The 20,826-nt window shown below is 30.7% G+C and overlaps 1 protein-coding gene across 1 annotated transcript; it reads right to left on the bottom strand.

Moving 5' to 3' along the window:
* Nucleotides 1–13,701: 13,701 nt before the first annotated feature.
* On the bottom strand, nt 13,702–17,398 carry LOC111892376 (uncharacterized). Its single transcript, XM_052769387.1, is given in 6 exon segments — nt 13,702–13,997; nt 16,307–16,539; nt 16,615–16,875; nt 16,957–17,001; nt 17,174–17,205; nt 17,207–17,398. Coding segments are annotated over 6 exon segments (858 nt in total). The 5' UTR covers nt 17,356–17,398; the 3' UTR covers nt 13,702–13,859.
* Between the last annotated feature and the right edge of the window lie 3,428 nt (nt 17,399–20,826).

The following is a 20,826-nucleotide window of genomic DNA, read 5'->3' as shown; positions in this document are numbered from 1 at the left end:
CCTAGTTCTAGCATTGAGCTAGAAATGAACCGTGTTCCATGTTGTTGTGCTTATAGGATCAATCATGTATGTCATAACATATAGAAGATCTGATGACTTAAATGCCTCGAGCATTGTAGATAAGATAAGATGAACTTGGTGAGAATCGATGAATCAAAATCTATAACGTTCCTTATATGTAAATGTTACACTGATGCTTAGTTTCACACTACTAAAGACAGTTCCAATTACAGTAGAAATTTATGCATTTTACTGAATGGTGAAGTACTTGCTTGAAAGAGTACCAATTGATAAACCATGGTGGATTTAATAATAAAATTAGAGTATATTTCAACCAGTTAAATGCAAAGGGAATCTATATGACTTCAAGAGATTTATTAGTGAAGTCTTTATTGAAGAATTTCAATCATTGATGATCCTTATGAAAGTTCTTGTGTATTAGTGAAGTCTTTATTGAAGAATTTCAATCATTGATGATCCTTATGAAAGTTCTTGTGATTGAAAAGGATTTAACTCGAGTATGGATCCTAAAGTCAATCAAGCTCATATGGTGTATACTTAGTAAGAACCGTCACATTTGATAGTTGTTTGAATGTGAAACACATCATAGTCAGTAGAGTCATATCGAAAGAAACTCTTATCAATCCTTTCACTAAGTCAGGCTGACAGTGAAACTTGATCATAAGGCAATTGATTTGAAATGATTTGACTATAGCCCACTTGAAATAGTTTGTTTTAGATTTGAGAACCTAAGAAGTATAAAGTCTTAATATGATTTGGCGATTATTAAGTAGATGTCTTAATATATGATGGTGATCAGTCAATTCAGTTAATTTATCACTGTGTTCTCCTTTTGCATGTTTAGAACCCACATCCTGAATATTAATATATTCAAAAATCCATAGTCGTTCATGTTGGATTGGTGTCTAAGTCCATAACTATTTTGGTATGTACTTGACCCGATGGTGCATGGTCCTTTTGGGTTGCCTTCACCAAAGCAACTTGATAGGATGAATTATGGAGAGAAAGGATTAAATATGATTTATTAATATATTATGGGAATAATATATTAAAGGAGAAATCATATTGTTTAATTAATATTAGTTAATAATTAATTGGTAATTAGTTTTGTGACTAAAAGAGATTAATTAAACTTAAGGAACTGGAATTGTAATTATAAGATAATTGCAATTTGGGCCATGGATTACCTTTTATTATAAGGTGGACGAATTCTATGGGGAAGCCCATATGAAATCGTCCAAGGCCTTATGGAAAGGGCTCCATGGGTTGCTTAGGGCTTAACCATCCAAATTAGGGTTTCCTTGTTAGATAACCCTAATTGCCTCACTATATACAGATCCCTTAAGGACAAAAAACGTGGACAAGCAACCTTCTAGGGTTTTCACACGGTTTTGGCAGCCTCCATCCTCTCTCCTCTTCATCCTCTTGCTTATGGTGTTTGTGAACCATTAGAGGAGTGACACTTGTGACTCTAAGCCTTCCAAAGTCAATTCAAGGAGGAATTGGGATTGTTATTGCTACATAACAATCAAGGTAATATTATAAACCTATTCTCATGTTAATATGATTATTTGAATGCTAGAATTAGGGTTTATAGTCTTGGATAACTTGCATGTACAATAGAGAAACCTAGATCCAAGCATTAGGGTTTGTATGAGCACATAGGATGTCTTATGACCAAAACCCATCAGTGGTATCAGAGCCTAGACTGGTTTCAATTGTATTGATGCTTAATATGTTTGAAAATTTTGATTTTTTGGATTCTGGAGGCTGGACTCGCCAAGTCCGTAGCTGAACTCGCCGAGTCCATGCAGACTCGACGAGTCCAAGCCTGACTCGACGAGTTGACTCGTCAGATGGAGGGTATTTCACGATTTCTTGCTGTTTTTGCTTATGGATAGTTACCTTATCATATTAGATCAATATAAATCCGATTTTATGATATATTTGACTATATTATTGATCTAATTGAAGATATTTATTAATTAATAAGATAATTGTTTCCTTACGTGATAATTGATTAGTTATTTTGACTAAATTGATAAATTGTTTTGCAAGAAATCATTAAATAAATCAAATATGGATAATTATGTGATTAATTGTTAATTTAGATTATTTGTTATTTGATCCTTGTTGTTATAAAAAGTTTCATATTTTCCCCTTAGGTTTTATAGTTTAAATTTGAACCCAAAAGTTTTGTTGTTTTGAAATTTAAATAGTTGAAACCCTAATGTTTTGAAATAGGTTTCAAAACTTGCCCTCAAGTTTTGGAATTTAAATTTTGAATTAATAGTTTAATTTTGATGTATATTTAAATTCTAAACCCTAATGTTTGAAATGTTTCAAAACTTGCCCTCAAGTTTTGGAATTTAAAAGTTGATTAAAAGTTTAATTAGGAATGTTAAATTCTAAAACTCTAGTATTGTTTTGAAAAAGTTCAAATCACACCCTTATGGTTTTATTAATTAATTAAGGTATATAATTAAAAGAGGTTTAATAAATCCATAAAGTTTTGGTTTAAAATTTAATTGAATTAAAAGTATAATTGTTAAATTTGACCACATAATATTTTAAAAGTGTAAAATACACCCTATACTATATATAACATTAAAAGTCTAACATTATATATATATATATATATATATATATATATATATATATGTATATATATATATATATATATATATATATATATATATATGTATGAGTTAAAGTCAGTCTTACAGTTAGTAGGCCTCATTCACGAAGCTGGTCTATAAGGGGTGTTTAAGGAAATTACCTATAAAATGGCGATTGAATGGGTATCCACTCTTACCCACCGCACTCTTGACTAGTGGAGGGTCGTTATTCGAACGGGTAGGATAGGACGAAACCTTCCATTATAAGTATAGTGAAGTATAAAAGTAACTAAATGTTTTCATAAAATTCCCAATCTTAGTTACTTAGGCAAAAGTGAATTGATGCAATTCCATGAAATTACACTTTGTGCCTTTGCAAAGACGTTAGTGGAGCGTGTGTGGTTTGCCGACACACTAAATGGTTCTAAGCAAAGGTAGCAAAGGGTGACTCAATGTTTGTCATAGTTCGGTGGAGCGTGTGTGGTTTACCAGCACATCGAATAGGTGACTGTAACATGTGAGGGCACCATGTAAGTTTGCATGGTTATTCACACCCGCTTTGTGATCCTCGGCATCCCAGTCACAAACAAGAGGGGCATATCGAGATTTAAACATGCCATTGAAAGTTCAATGAATCTCAAAGGATCTAGGAGTTTTCATAGATTTAAAACTTAAATTTCTTTTTCGTTTTTTCGTGGTGGAAATTAGTGAATCGTCATTCACTTACCTTCAAATATTCTGCAATTAGGGTTACAGCATCCCTCTCCCGAGTTGTAGAATATTGTGTTGGGTCCTAGCCTTAGTATCTCATTTAGGTGATTTACTAAGGACTCAATCAATCAACTAACTTGAATTCGTTTTCTCCTGTTTTGTAGATGTCAAAGTTTGACAACTACGGTCTTCCCAAATCCCGTGGAACAAGCATTCCACATGAAGATGGTATTCCACGATTCAATCGAGGAATGAGAAATCATGCTTCACTTCCTCCTACTCCTCCTATTGTTCTCCCCAACCCACAAGATCGAAGAATAGAAAAGTTCAAGATCACTCAAGCCCTTTTGGCAACTAAACATAAAGAAGGAAAGTCAGTGTGTGCACACGTCCTAGGGATGAAGTCACACATTGATAGGTTAAGAATGTTGGGATCCGTTGTCTGTGAGGAGATGGCTGTTGATTGGGTTCTTTAGTCACTTCCTAACTCATATAGCGAGTTCATAAGAGAGTACTATATGATGAACCGCGACGTGACCCTTATAGATCTCACCTATATGCTTATTGCTGCTGAATCAGAAATGGTTTGGCGCAATAGAAAAGCAATGTTGATTGGTGAATCTGCCTTCGAGAGCTCTATGGATGTAGACAATGGCAACGAAAGACATGCAATGATTGAAAATTTTGATCATAAGAGAAAGGCGATCTTTGAAGCAGTTCCATGTCCTGTTCCGATAGAGTCAATTTGCTTTTATTGCCAATAGAAGGGGCATTAGAGACGAAGTTGCCCCATTTACCTAAGAGATCTAAGAGATGGGAGAGTCGAAACGTATGGCTCTAATATAGGTAAAACCCATTGACTAACTCTTTTAAGCTTCTATGCTAGATTCTTGATACATAATGTAATAAGATTACAATTGATGTTTTGTAGGATCGAAGAAAAGAAGGAAGCTTAAGGGAAGAACTGAGCAGAATCTAACCGTGAAGGAATGGATTTCGATCGCATTTCTCGAAGATTAGATTCTTGAGCTACTACTTAGAGTTAGAATTAGATTGCTAAGAAAGATGTATTAGCATAGTTTTTCAATGAATTGCATTGTAAGGACAAAATTTTTCCGGAATAAAATAAATTTTGATTTTATATTATTTATTTATCCTTGCAATGGCGTATATAAAAAATTGATGTTTGAATGTTTCTATTATTAGCAATAATGGATTTGGTTCTTATTATGTTATTTATGGAAAGTCGAGAGTTTACCAAATAGGGAGAGTTTCTCATCGCCCAAGTTTCAATTGGACAGAAACTTGGAATCATGCAACTTGGTTGCACGATGAATGAGAAATTTCATATTTGGAAATTAGACTAATTCATTGACAAAGTGTCAAGGGACAGACTAGGAGATCGAGTACACAAAGGTGTGTGTTGATCAAGTCCACCATAAGAGTAACAAAGATATTCGTCATGACACCATAAGAGTAACAAAGATATTCGTCATGATTTACTAAAAGTTTAGTAAATATGATTATACTTACAAGATTAAGTGTAATTCTGAATTGATTGAAAAAGTTTAAATCAATAGCAGAACGAATAAGAAGAATCAAGTAGACAGAAAGATAAAAGTTTCTCCATTCTAAGAAGAAGGGAGAGTAGCTTTTATGCTTTATGATAGGTCTTAGTGATTAAGAACCATATCTCAATTGATCCATCTAAGTAAGTCTTAGGACAATTGTATGTTTAAGAAGAGGAATCAAGGATTGAAGAAATGGTTAAATCAAGAAGTCAATCATACTTCGTTCCAAAAACAAGTCTTAGAGTTAAGATTGTGAAATTGAGTGATAATTATTAAAAAGGTCTATAACATTCATCAAATTTGGAAAGTTGTGATGTCTTGGATAAGACAAAGACCAACTAGGACCAATTTATGAAGTGTTTTGATAAAAGCTACACTAACTCTTGAATATTTGTTTGTCAAGAAATGTTTATTGACAAGAGAATCTTATATGTCAAGGAGTCAGTATGAGTCTTAATGGTCTTGAAAGGTTTCAAGAACAAATCAAATAAACCTTATTGATCATCACTAGCACACGAGTTGAGGTTTACAACCTATCGTGATGACATTATTTTGTTTCCGTGCCAATCCAATCGAGTTAATTATGCATGTGAGTTCTATGAGTTCTCATTTTGAACGCATAAAAGGCAAAGCACCTTAATCAATGAAAGGTACATTGATAGGAAAGGGTGAGCTGCTTAACTACTTGGAAGTCATGGTGGGCAGCTGTGTTACCATAAGGCAAGAAATCGAGATTAAGAAAGTTCGATCCATATGAGTTTGAATTTGTCGTAAACTTTGGTTTTGACAAATTCACATGGATAGGAACAAATACACCGTTTAAATCTAAGTGTCATAAGATTTCCTCCTTCATGAAAATGATTGTGAGGAAATGCTTTCACTAAGAAAGATTTTAAGAAGATAGTGATTGTAAAATTGCATTCTCGAATTCGATCATGGTTACGGTATCCCTTTCCATGATTTGAATTGTGAGGTTTGGCAATTAGTCTTAATTGTTTAGACACACATATGAACTATCTAAGGCAAAGGTGTACAAGTTCAAGAAGCCTTGATAAAATATTATCAAAGCACTAAGTATTAGAAACATGAACTTAAGAAATTCAATAGGTATTGTTTTTTGAAAGTTAAGATGTTTATGAATACATGTCGAAGCTAGTGGGAGCATAAGTGTTATGTTTATAATAATCATCATGATAGTGGGAGCATAAATGTTATGATTGTACGATTATTAAGGAAAGTATTGCAAGGTTAGCAATATTAATTATAGAAAACAAGAGTCATACTTTGCAAAGTCGCAATAGTTGAAAAGTTGTTTTGCTATAATTAAGGGAGAGAATATTATGCTTCATTTGAAATCTAAAGGCTTAGGTTGTGGAATGTTAATAAATTTAGTCAAAGGTACATAGTGTGTTCTTAAAATTTCGATTATGATTACGTCATTTCTCTTCACAATTCAAATTTTGAGAACATAGCAAATAAAACATTGTGCGTCGTGTCCCATACGCTTCGGGTATAGGATCGATTGCAAATGCTTTAATGTTTTACCATTCTAAAATTTTCCAAATGTCTAGCGCATTTAGAGGGAAAAGGGACTAGAATCGGTTTTGACTAAAATAATTAAACAACTATCAAAGGACAATCCAAAGTTCGACGAGGATTGGTCGCTTGTGAGTAGTTGGAAGCATGGTATTGGATGGACCATATTGACATTATTATGAATAGAAAAGATTCTATTAAGAATAAGTTGTCATATGGAAAATATGGAAATGTTTCCATATTGGATGGACAATATCGACATTATTACGAATATATAAGATTCTATTAAGAATAAGTTGTCGTATGGAAAATATGGAAGCGTATCCATATTGGGAATTGAATATTGAAAAATCTATGTCTAGATTAGAAACTTTTATGCAAAAGGATGTTCAAAGGAATGTTCTTTGAGTGAGAGACATCATATCTAAGGAATTGTATTGTAACAATTTCCGATAGAGGACTTTGTAATATCATTGGCAATAGTCTTTGTGACTTTGGTGCAGTGATATTACGAAAGGATCATTGCATAAAATGTTAGAATCTAGCACATTCTATAAGTGGCAAGTATTTGATGTTCTTACACTTATGAAAAAGGATTTGGAGTTGTGAAATGAGAATGGATGGAAATGTGTTCAATTTGATCTATTTCACAAAAGTAAGAACCATAGGTAAACATTGTGTGCATGCTAAGAGCATGGGACAAGTGTAATAATTCAAGTAAGAAGTTGATTACCCGAAACGACAAATAATGAGTAATCAATATGGTGATAATTAAAAGGTGTTTTATTTATGCTCAAAGGGTTGAGGCCATATGGGATTAGTATTATTCTTGTGTTTCACATTTGCATGTTTTGACTTCCAGAATAATTGAATTTATTAAGAATAATCGAATTATTCGAACGGGTCACAGTCGTTCATATGTTGGAAGTAGATATGAATGAAGACTGTCGTGAATTGGTGTGTGGATTGTCTAAAAGAGTATTAGACATAAGCAAATGTTTGCTGCAATGTTCATGAGTGCTTATGAATATGATTTGAGCATTGGATTAAACCCACGCTCACTTGGATCACTCCATGAATTGTATCACGAGTGATTGGTGAGACGATAACATCTTATATTCTTGAAACCGAGATGTGTGAGTTGTATCTTGCGAATCGGTTGCACGTTGATAATATGTAAACGCCCTAGTAACTTGGTGTTATAAAACATATTGTTGTGTGTGATTCGGTAAGTGAGTGCAAGCAAGCATTGTATCAAAGTTTATCCGTTCCTTTTATCCAAAGTAGGATAAAAGCGATATCTTTGGACCCCTCGATGATTTAATGATGACAAACGTAAATGCTCGGCCGGGCAAGGGCTAATTTGATTTGTTCAATTAGTCATTCTTCATAAATCGGAATCGAGATATAGTACAAAGAGAATGATTTGAAATCATATCTCATATGATATCTAGAATGGAGGAATATATGATCCCTTATCTAAGGACACGCGTATCTGATAGGATCAGAGTTGACAGCGGCTTTGGAAAGCTACAATTGCAGATCATGATCTGAAGTCATACGCATAATAGTTATTAGACTTATCCAAGTGGGAGACTGTTGGATTGGTGTCTAAGTCCATAACTATTTTGGTATGTACTTGACCCGATGGTGCATGGTCCTTTTGGGTTACCTTCACCAAAGCAACTTGATAGGATGAATTATGGAGAGAAAGGATTAAATATGATTTATTAATATATTATGGGAATAATATATTAAAGGAGAAATCATATTGTTTAATTAATATTAGTCAATAATTAATTGGTAATTAGTTTTGTGACTAAAAGAGATTAATTAAACTTAAGGGACTGGAATTGTAATTAGAAGATAATTGCAATTTGGGCCATGGATTGCCTTTTATTATAAGGTGGACGAATTCTATGGGGAAGCCCATATGAAATCGTCCAAGGCCTTATGGAAAGGGCTCCATGGGTTGCTTAGGGCTTAAGCATCCAAATTAGGGTTTCCTTATTAGATAACCCTAATTGCCTCACTATATATATATCCCTTAAGGACAAAAAACGTGGACAAGCAACCTTCTAGGGTTTTCACACGGTTTTGGCAGCCTCCATCCTCTCTCCTCTTCATCCTCTTGCTTATGGTGTTTGTAAACCATTAGAGGAGTGACACTTGTGACTCTAAGCCTTCCAAAGTCAATTCAAGGAGGAATTGGGATTGTTATTGCTACATAACAATCAAGGTAATATTATAAACCTATTCTCATGTTAATATGATTATTTGAATGCTAGAATTAGGGTTTATAGTCTTGGATAACTTGCATGTACAATAGAGAAACCTAGATCCAAGCATTAGGGTTTGCATGAGCACATAGGATGTCTTATGACCAAAACCCATCAGTTCATACTCTTGGGAGTAAGCATGGGAATTAGGACTGTCATGAGGTTAGTGGATTTTCCATTGAGATTTGACATACAATGGAGTTTGTGTTAACAATCTTGAGTACTTGAAATGGTGATTTTTAATATTGGAACAACCCACGCTCAGAGAGATTACTTCATGGATTCAATCATGAGTAATTATGAGATGAAAATATCTTTTATTCTGAAAATGGAGACACCTTGAGTTCTTTGCATACAAGTTGGTTGTGTATTGGTCATGCTCAAACGTATTCCATAACTAATGGTTATAATGAGTAAGTCCATGCATGATTTGAAAAGTAGACAGAACTATGTAATCAAAGTTTATATGTTCCCTTTGCTTTAACAGGAAAAATGATATCCATGGGCCCCTCGATGATTTCGTGCTGATATATCAACTCCCTGGTCGTTTCCGGACTAAATTGATGTGTTTAATTAGCAGTTTGATTTGATCACCAAAAAGCTGAATTCAAAAAACATAATGTTGAACTGTTAGGTTGATTCATAATCTATGACTCAGTTCACAAAGATATCTTGTAGAAATATAGGAATAATTGATCACTTATCTTACAGATGATACTTGATAAGATTAGAGTTCAATAGTTGTTTTAGAAGGCACACTTTGTTGATTATTCGAAGATTATTTGACTAATAGTAGTTAATGAATTATTCAAGTGAGAGACTGTTGGAAATATGTGTCCATTGTCATAACTAAACTGGTATTATAATTTCGGGAATAACAACAAAGTCCTTTTTGGGTTACCCACAAGAGCTAAATTAGCTAGAATAGATTTTAAGAGAGTGAGGAAAATAGTTTATTAAATTATTACATGTTAAAAAATTAATTATAAACTTATTAAAACAATTTAGCATTAATTAGAATTAATCATAATATCATTAAAGATGTAGGAAGTGAATGCTAATTGTTCAAAAGTTGACCAAGAGAAACATTCTAGAACCCCTTAAGGGGGTGGACGGTTTTGAGATATCTAGAAGGGTTCTAGAATTGTTCCTAATAACCGATAAATAAAATATTTAAATCTGGATTACATCTGATTATTTAATTGATTCAAATCAACTTTTTCTGCAAGTTACATATGCTAAAAATAGACCCTTTCGCCTTCATTATTTTCGTTACTAATCTTGCTAATACTTTGTGAATCCAATTTTTTCATGCACTTTCTCCTCTCTCCTAAATAGTCTAGGGTTTTAGTCATTTGGGTGTGAACCATTAAAAGGAATTCCTACTTTGGGTGCTAGTCCTTCCAAGTGATTTCAAGAGTTCGAGATCTTTAAGTGGATTATAAGTATATAAGACTATACTTGAAAGGTTGGTAATCTTATCCCAGTTGTTAGTTTAATTTCATAGTTTTCAAAGTAGGTTTCTATAATCATAAAACCTAGATCTAGGGTGCATATACAGTTGGGATTATTATTGAATGCATCCATTACCTAAATCTAGTATAAAGATGCATAGAAAACCCGACATGGTCTTATCTACAAATTGGGGATTTAAAGACCTATATGTATAGAAAGAAAAAGGAACAAAGAATTCATATTTATTACATATGAGTAAACATGATAACAAAATAAAATCTTGGTGAAGGAAGAAAGCATATTGTCATATTAATATTTATAAGAATTAACTATACGAGATGCAAGTCCTTTTCTACAGTACTCTATATCATTAGGTTATGTTCATGACATACCAAATAAAATATTTTAAGAATGTATGTAATAAATATATGTATAATTGTATATTACACACACAACTTTAAAAAAGAGACATGACTCCTACAACATAATGTTCCTTAATTTCCCTCTTAACTTCTTAAGACTGTGACTCTTGCTCTGTAATACAAAGTGGATCATAAATGATTTGTATTCATTTATTTATGATACAAGACTCTTAACTAATCATATCCAATCAAAAATTTGACCAAAATGATTTACTAAAAAAAGTATGACCTTTTATGCATGAATCATCAGTAAGCTCAAAACATTCGAGTAATGCATCATCCATAAGTGATCTACAAAATGGATGGCATTTTCGCCTTCATAAACAGTTTCTTAATTATCATGTAATGAATGTCATATACATAATTTTTTGTCAAATTGGAAGTAGAACGGGTATATATATTCACCTCTTATATAGAAAAAATGACTAAATATCCAGATTTCAAAAAGTACCTACATATGATATGCAAATCCACAATATTTTTTGAAGTTTGAAATTAAATAGTAAGAAAAGTTTTGTATAGTTAGAGTAGGGGTATACTCAGTATATGTTGCTCCTCTATGTCTAAAGCTAAAGTTATCGATGTAACATACAAAATGTTATTTTAAAGGAGCAATTGTCCCGCCAGATGTAACACATATAACCCTTCTAGGCCCCACGCTTCCTATTACCTCATGAATGTTACAAAATATTATAAGAAACAAAATATATACAAAAAAATGAAGTGAAGTGAATATGCCTAATAAAGAAGAATTATGATGATCAATAATATCAACATCTTTCAGATGAAGGGCCAAGTCATAAAAAGATGTTGTTTCAGCCACAACATCCATTGACATGGCTACTACTTAACTGCAATTAAACCACTTATTAATCTTAACTAAGAGAGATTAAGTACCTAAACCAATCAAGTAGTTATAATCAACTTTAAGAAAAACCAATAAGAGCATCATAAAACAATTCATGAAATAGGTACTAGATATGATGAGAACATTCTTAGGCTCATTTTTAAATGATGCATATGCTTAATTATTACAACCCCAAAAGTAAAAATCCACTTCTTACATATTAAAAATATATAGACAATGATTGAAGCAATCATTGATATCACATGACATGATTTGTAAGCAAAAAAGAAACTCAATGTTATATCGGAAAGAAACCCTAACTTGGATAATCTTATTTTCTCTATAACACTCTGATTAAGGGGATTATATAAAACTACTATATGGTTGGCTTTTGTTTTTTTTTTTTTTATTTTTTTTGGTTTAACCACCAGACAATTTATTTATTATCTAACCAAAAAAAAGCTTTTATACATGGAACTGAACCTAATTGGCATTAAAATAAATTAACCAAGATGGAGAAATTGTTTTAATAAATTAACTATTCAAAATTTTGTTTTTACTTTAACCAAATGATTTTGAGTTGTTTATTCTACAAAGGAGGGAACTAAGAAGAACCTCATCTAAAACTTGTGTTTCTAAAGAATCTAAGGCTTAAAACCATATCAATTTGAAGTAAGTATGAGTAGTGAATAAAGGTGGTCTATAGGTTCAATATGGAGGTGGAATAATAACATCTGACTATTTTAAGAAATTCAACCCAAGAAATTAAGCAAGTGTCACTAGAATTCACTCCAGATAAAGTCAAGCATTTAATTTAAGTTTGTAAGAATACATTAGTATTGATTTTTAGTAATCTATCATATTGAAGATAAACATTGTATAAAGATGTTGTTATTAGTTATCAATCATAATATCTCAAACCACTTATTAGCATATTGTCGAACACTATTGAAGATAAATATTGTATAGGATGGTAAATCCATACTATAGCAACCCACAAACTTACTAAAGCACCTGATGCCACACTCACGATACTATCGAATAACCACAATATGATATGAACTGGGAGTATAAACATCGGGGGTAAAACTATCCATCATCCTGCTATTAAACAAGGATGGGTGGAATGAGGGTGAGGTGTAAAGAAGAAAATTTTGTCACTGAAAGAAGTTGCAAGAAAGAAGATCGAGTTGAATTCTTTGGAATCCTCTAGAACGGAAATCCCATCTCATTCGATCCATTTTTCGGGAAGCTTTATGCTTTATAAATTATTGGGAGGTGAGGATCCTTCTTGGCCCAAACGAATCTAGTGTTTCATTGTTAATCATAATTTTCTAATAGACGAATGAAAAAAATAGGAAGAGAGACGAACCAAAACATATCTTAATCGGACATAGGACTTGTAAACTCGAGAAATCGTCGCAGTCTCCGACGAGGTGAGGTGAGCCCGAGGTCGCCGACGAGAAGAGATGAGTCAAGGTCACCGACAGGCGTGGTGAGCAGAGAGCACTTGTACGTTTTCAATGGTTCTTGAAAAAAGCCCCAAAATGGTCCCTGTGTTTTTGTGATACAAATAATGGTCAATTTGCGTTAATTTGAAGAATTATAAAACGACATGCTTACACGACACGCATTTTATGATAAATGTCCTCTTTGTTTTTTTAAGACACATAATTTTGCGTATCATAAAACCAATATATGCTATAGTTTACATGTCATTAATGGTCTATATTCTAGTAGTGGACTGTCTATCGGATAAAGTAAAAATGTTTTAAGATTAAAAAGCAATTTGGTCAATTACTCTTATTTTTTAATTAAAATATTATCAAATCTGAAAAATAATTAAAAAATTATAATAAATATAATTTTTTTTTGGACAAAGATAATATTTTAAACGTAAAAAAAGATATATATATATATATGATATGATATTTAAATTTAAAATCAGACAAATATTGACGCCTTAATTAAAAAATATATACACAAAATTACCCCTTCGTTTTTTACCTTACTCCGCTGCTTAAATTATCTCACAAATTTGAAATGAATATTTTAAAATGGGTTATTTAAAATAGTCATTGCGAGGGTTGTTGATTATACTTTATACGGATATTAACCTGGACTGAATTATCACATTTGGATAATATAAACAAATAATGATTAGAACTAGTAAAAGTTTAATGATTACTACAAACTTCACGAAATAAAAACAAATATGCAAGTAATACACCCACACAAACATTAAAAAACGCCTTTAAACTAATTACTTATATTGATTTCATCCTTGCAAAATCGAAAGACTTGGATCAAACCTTAATCCATACCATATTTCATACATAAATCATTATTTTATTTTTTTTAAAACTACTAATTACTCTTGTAATTACTACAGTAATAAATTAGTTTAATTGTTTTCTTGTTGGCCACACATTCTTGAAGGAGAAACACCCACTCGTTCGCTTGCACATGCAACCATATCTCTTCACTTCATCCTCATCATCTTCTTTTGTTTCTTCTTTTCCCCCCACATCTTCCTCCTGTGCATGATAGGTACAACTCACGTTACTGTCACATGCATGCTTTTCATTTCACCAAAATTTGAATATCTAATATCTAAAGAACAAGTTATTACAACAATATTACGTCTTATTTAATTGACTTAACGTCACAACAATAGAAATAACACTAGTTTTAATTACTAGTTTGTTTATTTTAAAATTTCTAAAATTATGACTCTTTTTATCGGTAGCAGAGGCTTTCTTCAACAAAAAGTCTCTATGACTTGTCTAAGTCACGCCATGTGATCAGTAAAAATGGATCATATTTGTTTCTACCAAGATGTTGAATTAACTTTTTATGATCATTTTAAGTGTTCTTTTTGTCTTTATATACAAATAGTTAAAATTATATTTTTTGCCATTTAAAGAATATTGAATCATATAACTTTTAACATTTTCATGACTTTTCTTGTAATAATGTGTATCTTTTCAATCTAAAAAGACGTGGTAGTGGAACAGCAAGGCACCTTTTTCGTGATATAAACTCATGTGATTGTAACATATGTAAAAAAAATGTACATAAATTTAAATTATAGTTTGTACACACTACGTACATATATATGTATGTATGTATGTGTGTATGTGTTTTTTGTACAATTCATATGCGTGCGTGTGTATATATGTGTGTATGTTTGGGTGTGCATATGTATAAGAATCACGAAGAAAATGGTAAAAGTCATATATAAGGAGGAAAAGGGCAATGATTAAGAGAAGACATAAAACTGGAAATCGATAAATGATGGTGAAAAGAGGGAAGAAAAGATGCCATTATTTTCAAATATCTTCTGGTTGTTGATTGAACCCTTTTGTTTCATATGTTGGTTCTTCTTCCCAAAATATGTCATGTCTAGGTGTCGTTTTGGAAAAGCTGCTTTCATCTTTATAATAAAGCAATCTTCTTCTTTTATTCTGTTTCTAAGATAAACGTTTATGAAACAAATTTATATTGTCTTGAATAGTATATGTAACCAACCATATATTTTTATTAATTTATGTAGTTACATAACTTGTTTTTGTTACATATTCAATTATTCATCCATAAATTGATAAAACTGTTGAAATTATTATGTAATATGATCAAATGTTTGTATGTTATTATATAAGTTCATGACTTATAACGTATGTGCATAAGCTAATAAAAACATTCAACTTGGTTGATAATTTTTAAATAAGACTTTCTTAGTATGACTTATTGTTTAAGAGTGTGGATCGTGGAATTAGTTTATTTAATAAAATTCTTAAAAGATTTTATAACAATAGTAAAAAAAAAAACTATTATAACTAATTTGTGAAACTCCATCTCGTCTTTTTGGTATTTTTTTCTAATGGGACGTGACCCATACACAAATATAAAACATTTTAAAACACATGTTTAGAGATAAACTCTTGTATATGGATCACCTCTTTTTTACAACTATGCTATTATTAGCAAAGAAAACAAACTCTGATAATTCATTAAAATGATGTAGTTTTATGGTATTAAAACGATCTTTAAAATTTTCATCATATAGATCAAGAGACACAAATAATCTAACAATTTCTTTTAATATAACATATCCTACTATTTATACCAAAAAAAATATTAGAAAAGATTATGTTTATTTTAATTGTTGGATATGTAAGTAATGATTGTAACACATTTGAGTTTAGCAAGTGTTGAATATACCCCAGATGAAAGCTGGCTCTGCAGAATGTGAATGGGTAAAGTACCCTACTATGCACGATTTCCTTCGGTTTACCCTCTTCCTTTCAAATAAAATGGTCCCACGAAATTTTTATTTTGTTTTCTCTAGTTATTTCATATTTTTTTTTTTTTACAATTTTATTTTCAAAATATTTTAAATAATTTGTAATTTCAATCCTAATGGGTTATATTCTTCCAATTCTGATTTCATTTTCACGATTATAATAACAATAAATCTTCATTTTATCTATTTTTAAAGGATAATATCCAAATAATTAAATGGAGATTCCACCATCCAAAAAAAGAAACAAAATAACAAATCTTTGATCAGCATATAGACCTAACACTTACAGCTATCTCAATCGGTTAAAACTTTTATATTGTCCATATCTTGAAAAGATTCTAAAAATATCCAAAAAAGAACCCGATAAAAAATTTGAAATACTATACGTTCCTATCAAACCCATATATGTTTAAAAAGACAGCCATAATTTTCATAAAAATATCGCCAACTTTCAAATTTTTGAAAATCAAAACACAATTTTGTAACTAGCATTTATATTTATTTACACAAATAAACAAAGTATGTAGATAAGAAATTTACCTTGAATTTGAAATTTGAATTGGAATTGGATTTAGATTCTGATTCTGACTTTGAGCTTGAATTTGACGAATCTAAGTTCATATTGAATTTCATCGACCTTTCTTGAATCGAAGGAGTAGAAGTCGGGCTCACAGTACTACTCTCAACAAGATTACTTTGAATTCCAACATCACGTTTCATCATCATCATCATCAACCTCTCTTCGATCTTATTGTCTTTAGCCTCATTTTCGTCTGTTTAATCATTAAAATGTTATCACCAAAAAGAAAAAGAAACAAAAAAAGTTAGCAAAACGGATGTTGTAGAACCTTGAATCGGGTGAATATTTGCAAGTTTATGAGGCAAGATTCTTGAAGAATGGTGGATTAAAGGTGCAGACATGGTCATTCTATTGGCTATGTTTCTGAAAGATCGTCCATTCATGAGTGTTTTTGAAGATAAACACTCAACCGGGACTTCACCAGAAAGTGGATTACATATATATCTTTCTGCTTCATTCCATTTCGAGTTTAGAGCAAACCCTTCTGGTGATAAGTACTCCCATGTGTTTATTGACCTCAATTGTAATGCTACAAGTTTTCAAAACAAATTAGTCCACTTTTATTTCAAGAAACCAAGTAATTTTAAAAGAAAGATGGTAAAACATTCACCTTTGAGCGCGTTAGTAAACGAGTAAGTCGACGGGTCTATCTCCTCTGTGGATGGATAATTCACTCGTTAGATAAAAAAAAGAATAGGATAAATATCCTACCTGGCTGTAACTGACAGTTACGGTTACAACCAGATAGATTGAATCAACAACCGGTTGTAATTAAAATTACAACGGGATGTTAATTCAAGTTAAAAGATTGATCAGTATGGTTATACCTTTGAGGGTGTAGCCAGGGGAGGATGCATGCATCCTCCCTGAAGCTTGTGATCCGTGAAGACGAGAAGCGTCTGGAGATTGTGTTGTCACGGCTTATCATTCGGGCTTTGACACCAACTTCTTTGAAGCTTTGATCTTGTTTTGTTTGAGAATTTAAAGAAGATTGAGTTTCCATGGCCATGGGAGAAAAGAAATGAAGGTGTTAATGTGCTTGAAATGGCAAGAGGGCTTGTTATTATAAGGGTGGACCCGATGACAACTATTTGAATGTTGGTCGGAGTGTAGTGAATTTTCCCTCCATGAATATCATTTAATGTCTCTATTTTAAATGGTTTGATTCAACTTAATCAAACTGTAATAATCGAAAGCATATGTAACTTTACTGTTGTGTCCATTTATTTTTATAATATAATATTCTATAGAGAAGAATTAATAAAGATCTGGAAAGCTTATCAAAGAGAAATAAAAGAAAGATAGAAGTCGTTCGACTTATAACTAATCAAATTATGTCTCCTTTCTACTTAAAACCTGACGGAGATTCATCACTCGTATGCTTGATAATACTGAAGTTTATTTCTAAGTAAACGAATATGTTTTTAAAAACAGAAAACTCATAAATTAATTGTCTTAAAAAATTAACTTTTGAAATTAATAGAGAGTTAAGAGACATGTCGTGTAGTGTCAGTATTTGAATAGATATGATGTCATGTCATGCGGATTATTGGGATTTCAGAAATAAATGATAACAATTCATGTTTCCGTACAAACTTCATAAATGGAGCAACATACCAATTAATGTTAAGATACAATCAAAGTTTATACCATTGCATTAGGCCATGCGTTATGGGACAAGCAAGTGGTTTCTCCACATCTTACTACCATCTTCTTCAATGCCGTACGTGTAACGAAGAGAAAGGAATAAAGAAAAAGAGTCAGGAAAAGAGAAGAAAAAAAGTTGCTGGATCATGCCCTTTGGTGATAAACACAAAGAACCATCACAACCAATGGCAATGGCCAAGTCTAAAATTTTGATATAGGGTTATAAAGATTGTCAATATTCAAAATAGTAAGTGTAAATAGTTTTTTAATATTTAAAGTCGTAAATCAAAAAAAAATTATAATTTAAGCAAAAATTGAATCCTTCTATCCACCATGTCTTGAAATGGATTAATCATATCATAAAAGAAATTGTAGAAACAAATTACTTTCAATAAAAATAACTAAACAATTGTTTAAAATTTGATCATACATACTATTCCACAAATTATTTTTGATATATTTCATTCTAGGAAAAACTCTCTTTACTTTTGTTGTAGCAACACAAAATATATATTTTAAGAAGTTATCATAATTCATACATTAAAAAAATAATACAATCTCTTTAGCTAGTAATACAATAACATTGAACATGTTTATATATATATATATATATATATATATATATATATATATATATATATATATATATATATATATATATATATATATATATATATATATATATATATATATATATAGGGTTAGGTTCATTTGAGACCACTTATATTTTGTGAGACCGTGAGACGCATTTGTTTATTTTTTTTATTTATTTTTATTTTTTTTAGTTAATTCATGTTCCGAAAATAATATTTAAAAAAAGAATTTTTTGATTTTTCCATTTATTTTGCATTTTAAAATTATTTTTAGAATATGTACAGTGTAATATTCTATTTAGAATATTTCACGTATTTTTCAAAAAAAATAGAATTTTTTTTTTATTTTATTTTTTTATTTTTTTTAGTTAATTCAAGTTCCGAAAATAATATTTAAAAAAAGAATTTTTAGATTTTTCCATTTATTTTGCATTTTAAAATTATTTTTTAGAATATGTCAGTGAAATATTTTATTTAGAATATTTCACGTATTTTTCAAAAAAAAACGGATTTTTTTTTTATTTTTTTTTTTATTTTTTTTATATTTTTTTAATATTTTTTTTAGTTAATTCAAGTTCCGAAAATAACATTTAAAAAAAGAATTTTTGGATTTTTCCATTTATTTTGCATTTTAAAATTATTTTTAGATTTGGTCTCACGGTCTCACAAAATTAGAATGGTCTCAAATGAACCTGAACCTATATATATATATATATATATATATATATATATATATATATATATATATATATATATATATATATATATATATATATATATATATATATATATATATATATATATATATATATAGTTTCAATAAATCATACAGTAAACATATCACCCGATAATTTAGGGGAACAATTAATTATCCAGAGAAAAAACCAAAAGTTTATTTCCTTTCTCCTTTAGACAACTCATCATTCATTATACTCAAGTAGTTTAAATATTTAAGGAAATGAGTATAATTCTCAATTCTCATCCTTGTCGATCATACACATCCGTCATGCTCACAGCGATTAAACACCCTACCCCATTTCCACTAAACATGTCACCTAAAAACACACACAGTAGATAATAGGTTCAAAATAACATTTGCACGCAACCATATTTATCATAAAACATAATGTCTATAAATAAATAAAAAACCACATAATAAACACGTAATAAACATTTATGTGCGAGCAATTATAGAACACGAAAAAACTCACTGTGCAACAGATAAGTCTTAACCGAAGCTTTATTATTAATTTGCATCATACATTCCACGAACAAATTTTCTAAGGCAATCGTCCTAGAAAACATGTTACGTACTCGTTTCGGTTCCATCACACATATGTTTCCTTCGGCCAACCAATAGTTATTTCATCATGTTAATTAAAATGTTCGTAACAATTTTAATAAAAATATTATTATCTTTTCTTTTTTTCTTTTCTTTCATGTCATCGTTCCCATTTAATGAGGTTTAACCCGTAAAAGATTTAATACTTAAATGTCAAAATAACTAAACCTTAAAAGAAAGACTTTGTTTGAATAATACCAATAAGTAATATTAACATCAATAAGTAGCAAATTTAAAATAACGACCATTTATGTGATGGTGTAGAAAATTATAAACTGCCAAATTATAAATACTGAAGGGGCTATTTTTATATCTTTTGTTATTATTCACAAGTAACACATTTGTTACCTATTTGTGAAAACTAAAATTTCCAACTTATCAACAATAGTGGGACCATTTACGTAAATATCATTTTAATCAATTGAAACATCAAAAAAACCGTTTCAGCAGAAAGATTTGAATTCTTTTCTTCTTTACCCGAACAGTAAAACATTTTTGGCCATTTTTTCACAATAAAACTTAAAACCTGTTGCCAAATAAAATTTATAAAACCACCATTAATCATCTGAATTTCATTCTAAATATTCATATACTAAATATTGAATAATTTATTATAAAGCTAGTTTAAATTCACCATTTCTTTTATCAAAACATAACATTTGTTTTTCATCAAATTCAATTATTCCTTGGCTGAAGAGAGACTTATGACTGAACCAAAATACGTAATGGGTTCATATAAATCTACTCAAACAACTTAATCAAGCTCAAATCAAAGAGACATACCTTAATTTCTAAAATAACTCTGAAAACCTTCACGAACTTCAAACCCCGATTTATACCTTGTTTCTCCAACCTTTCTTGCAATTTTTGTGGGCATTCCACTCTATTTCTCATGCCT

This window comes from Lactuca sativa, chromosome 3, assembly GCF_002870075.4.
Source record: "Lactuca sativa cultivar Salinas chromosome 3, Lsat_Salinas_v11, whole genome shotgun sequence".
NCBI lineage: Eukaryota > Viridiplantae > Streptophyta > Magnoliopsida > Asterales > Asteraceae > Lactuca > Lactuca sativa.
Note: the sequence above shows the minus strand (reverse complement) of the source record. Positions and strands in the feature narration are given on the sequence as shown.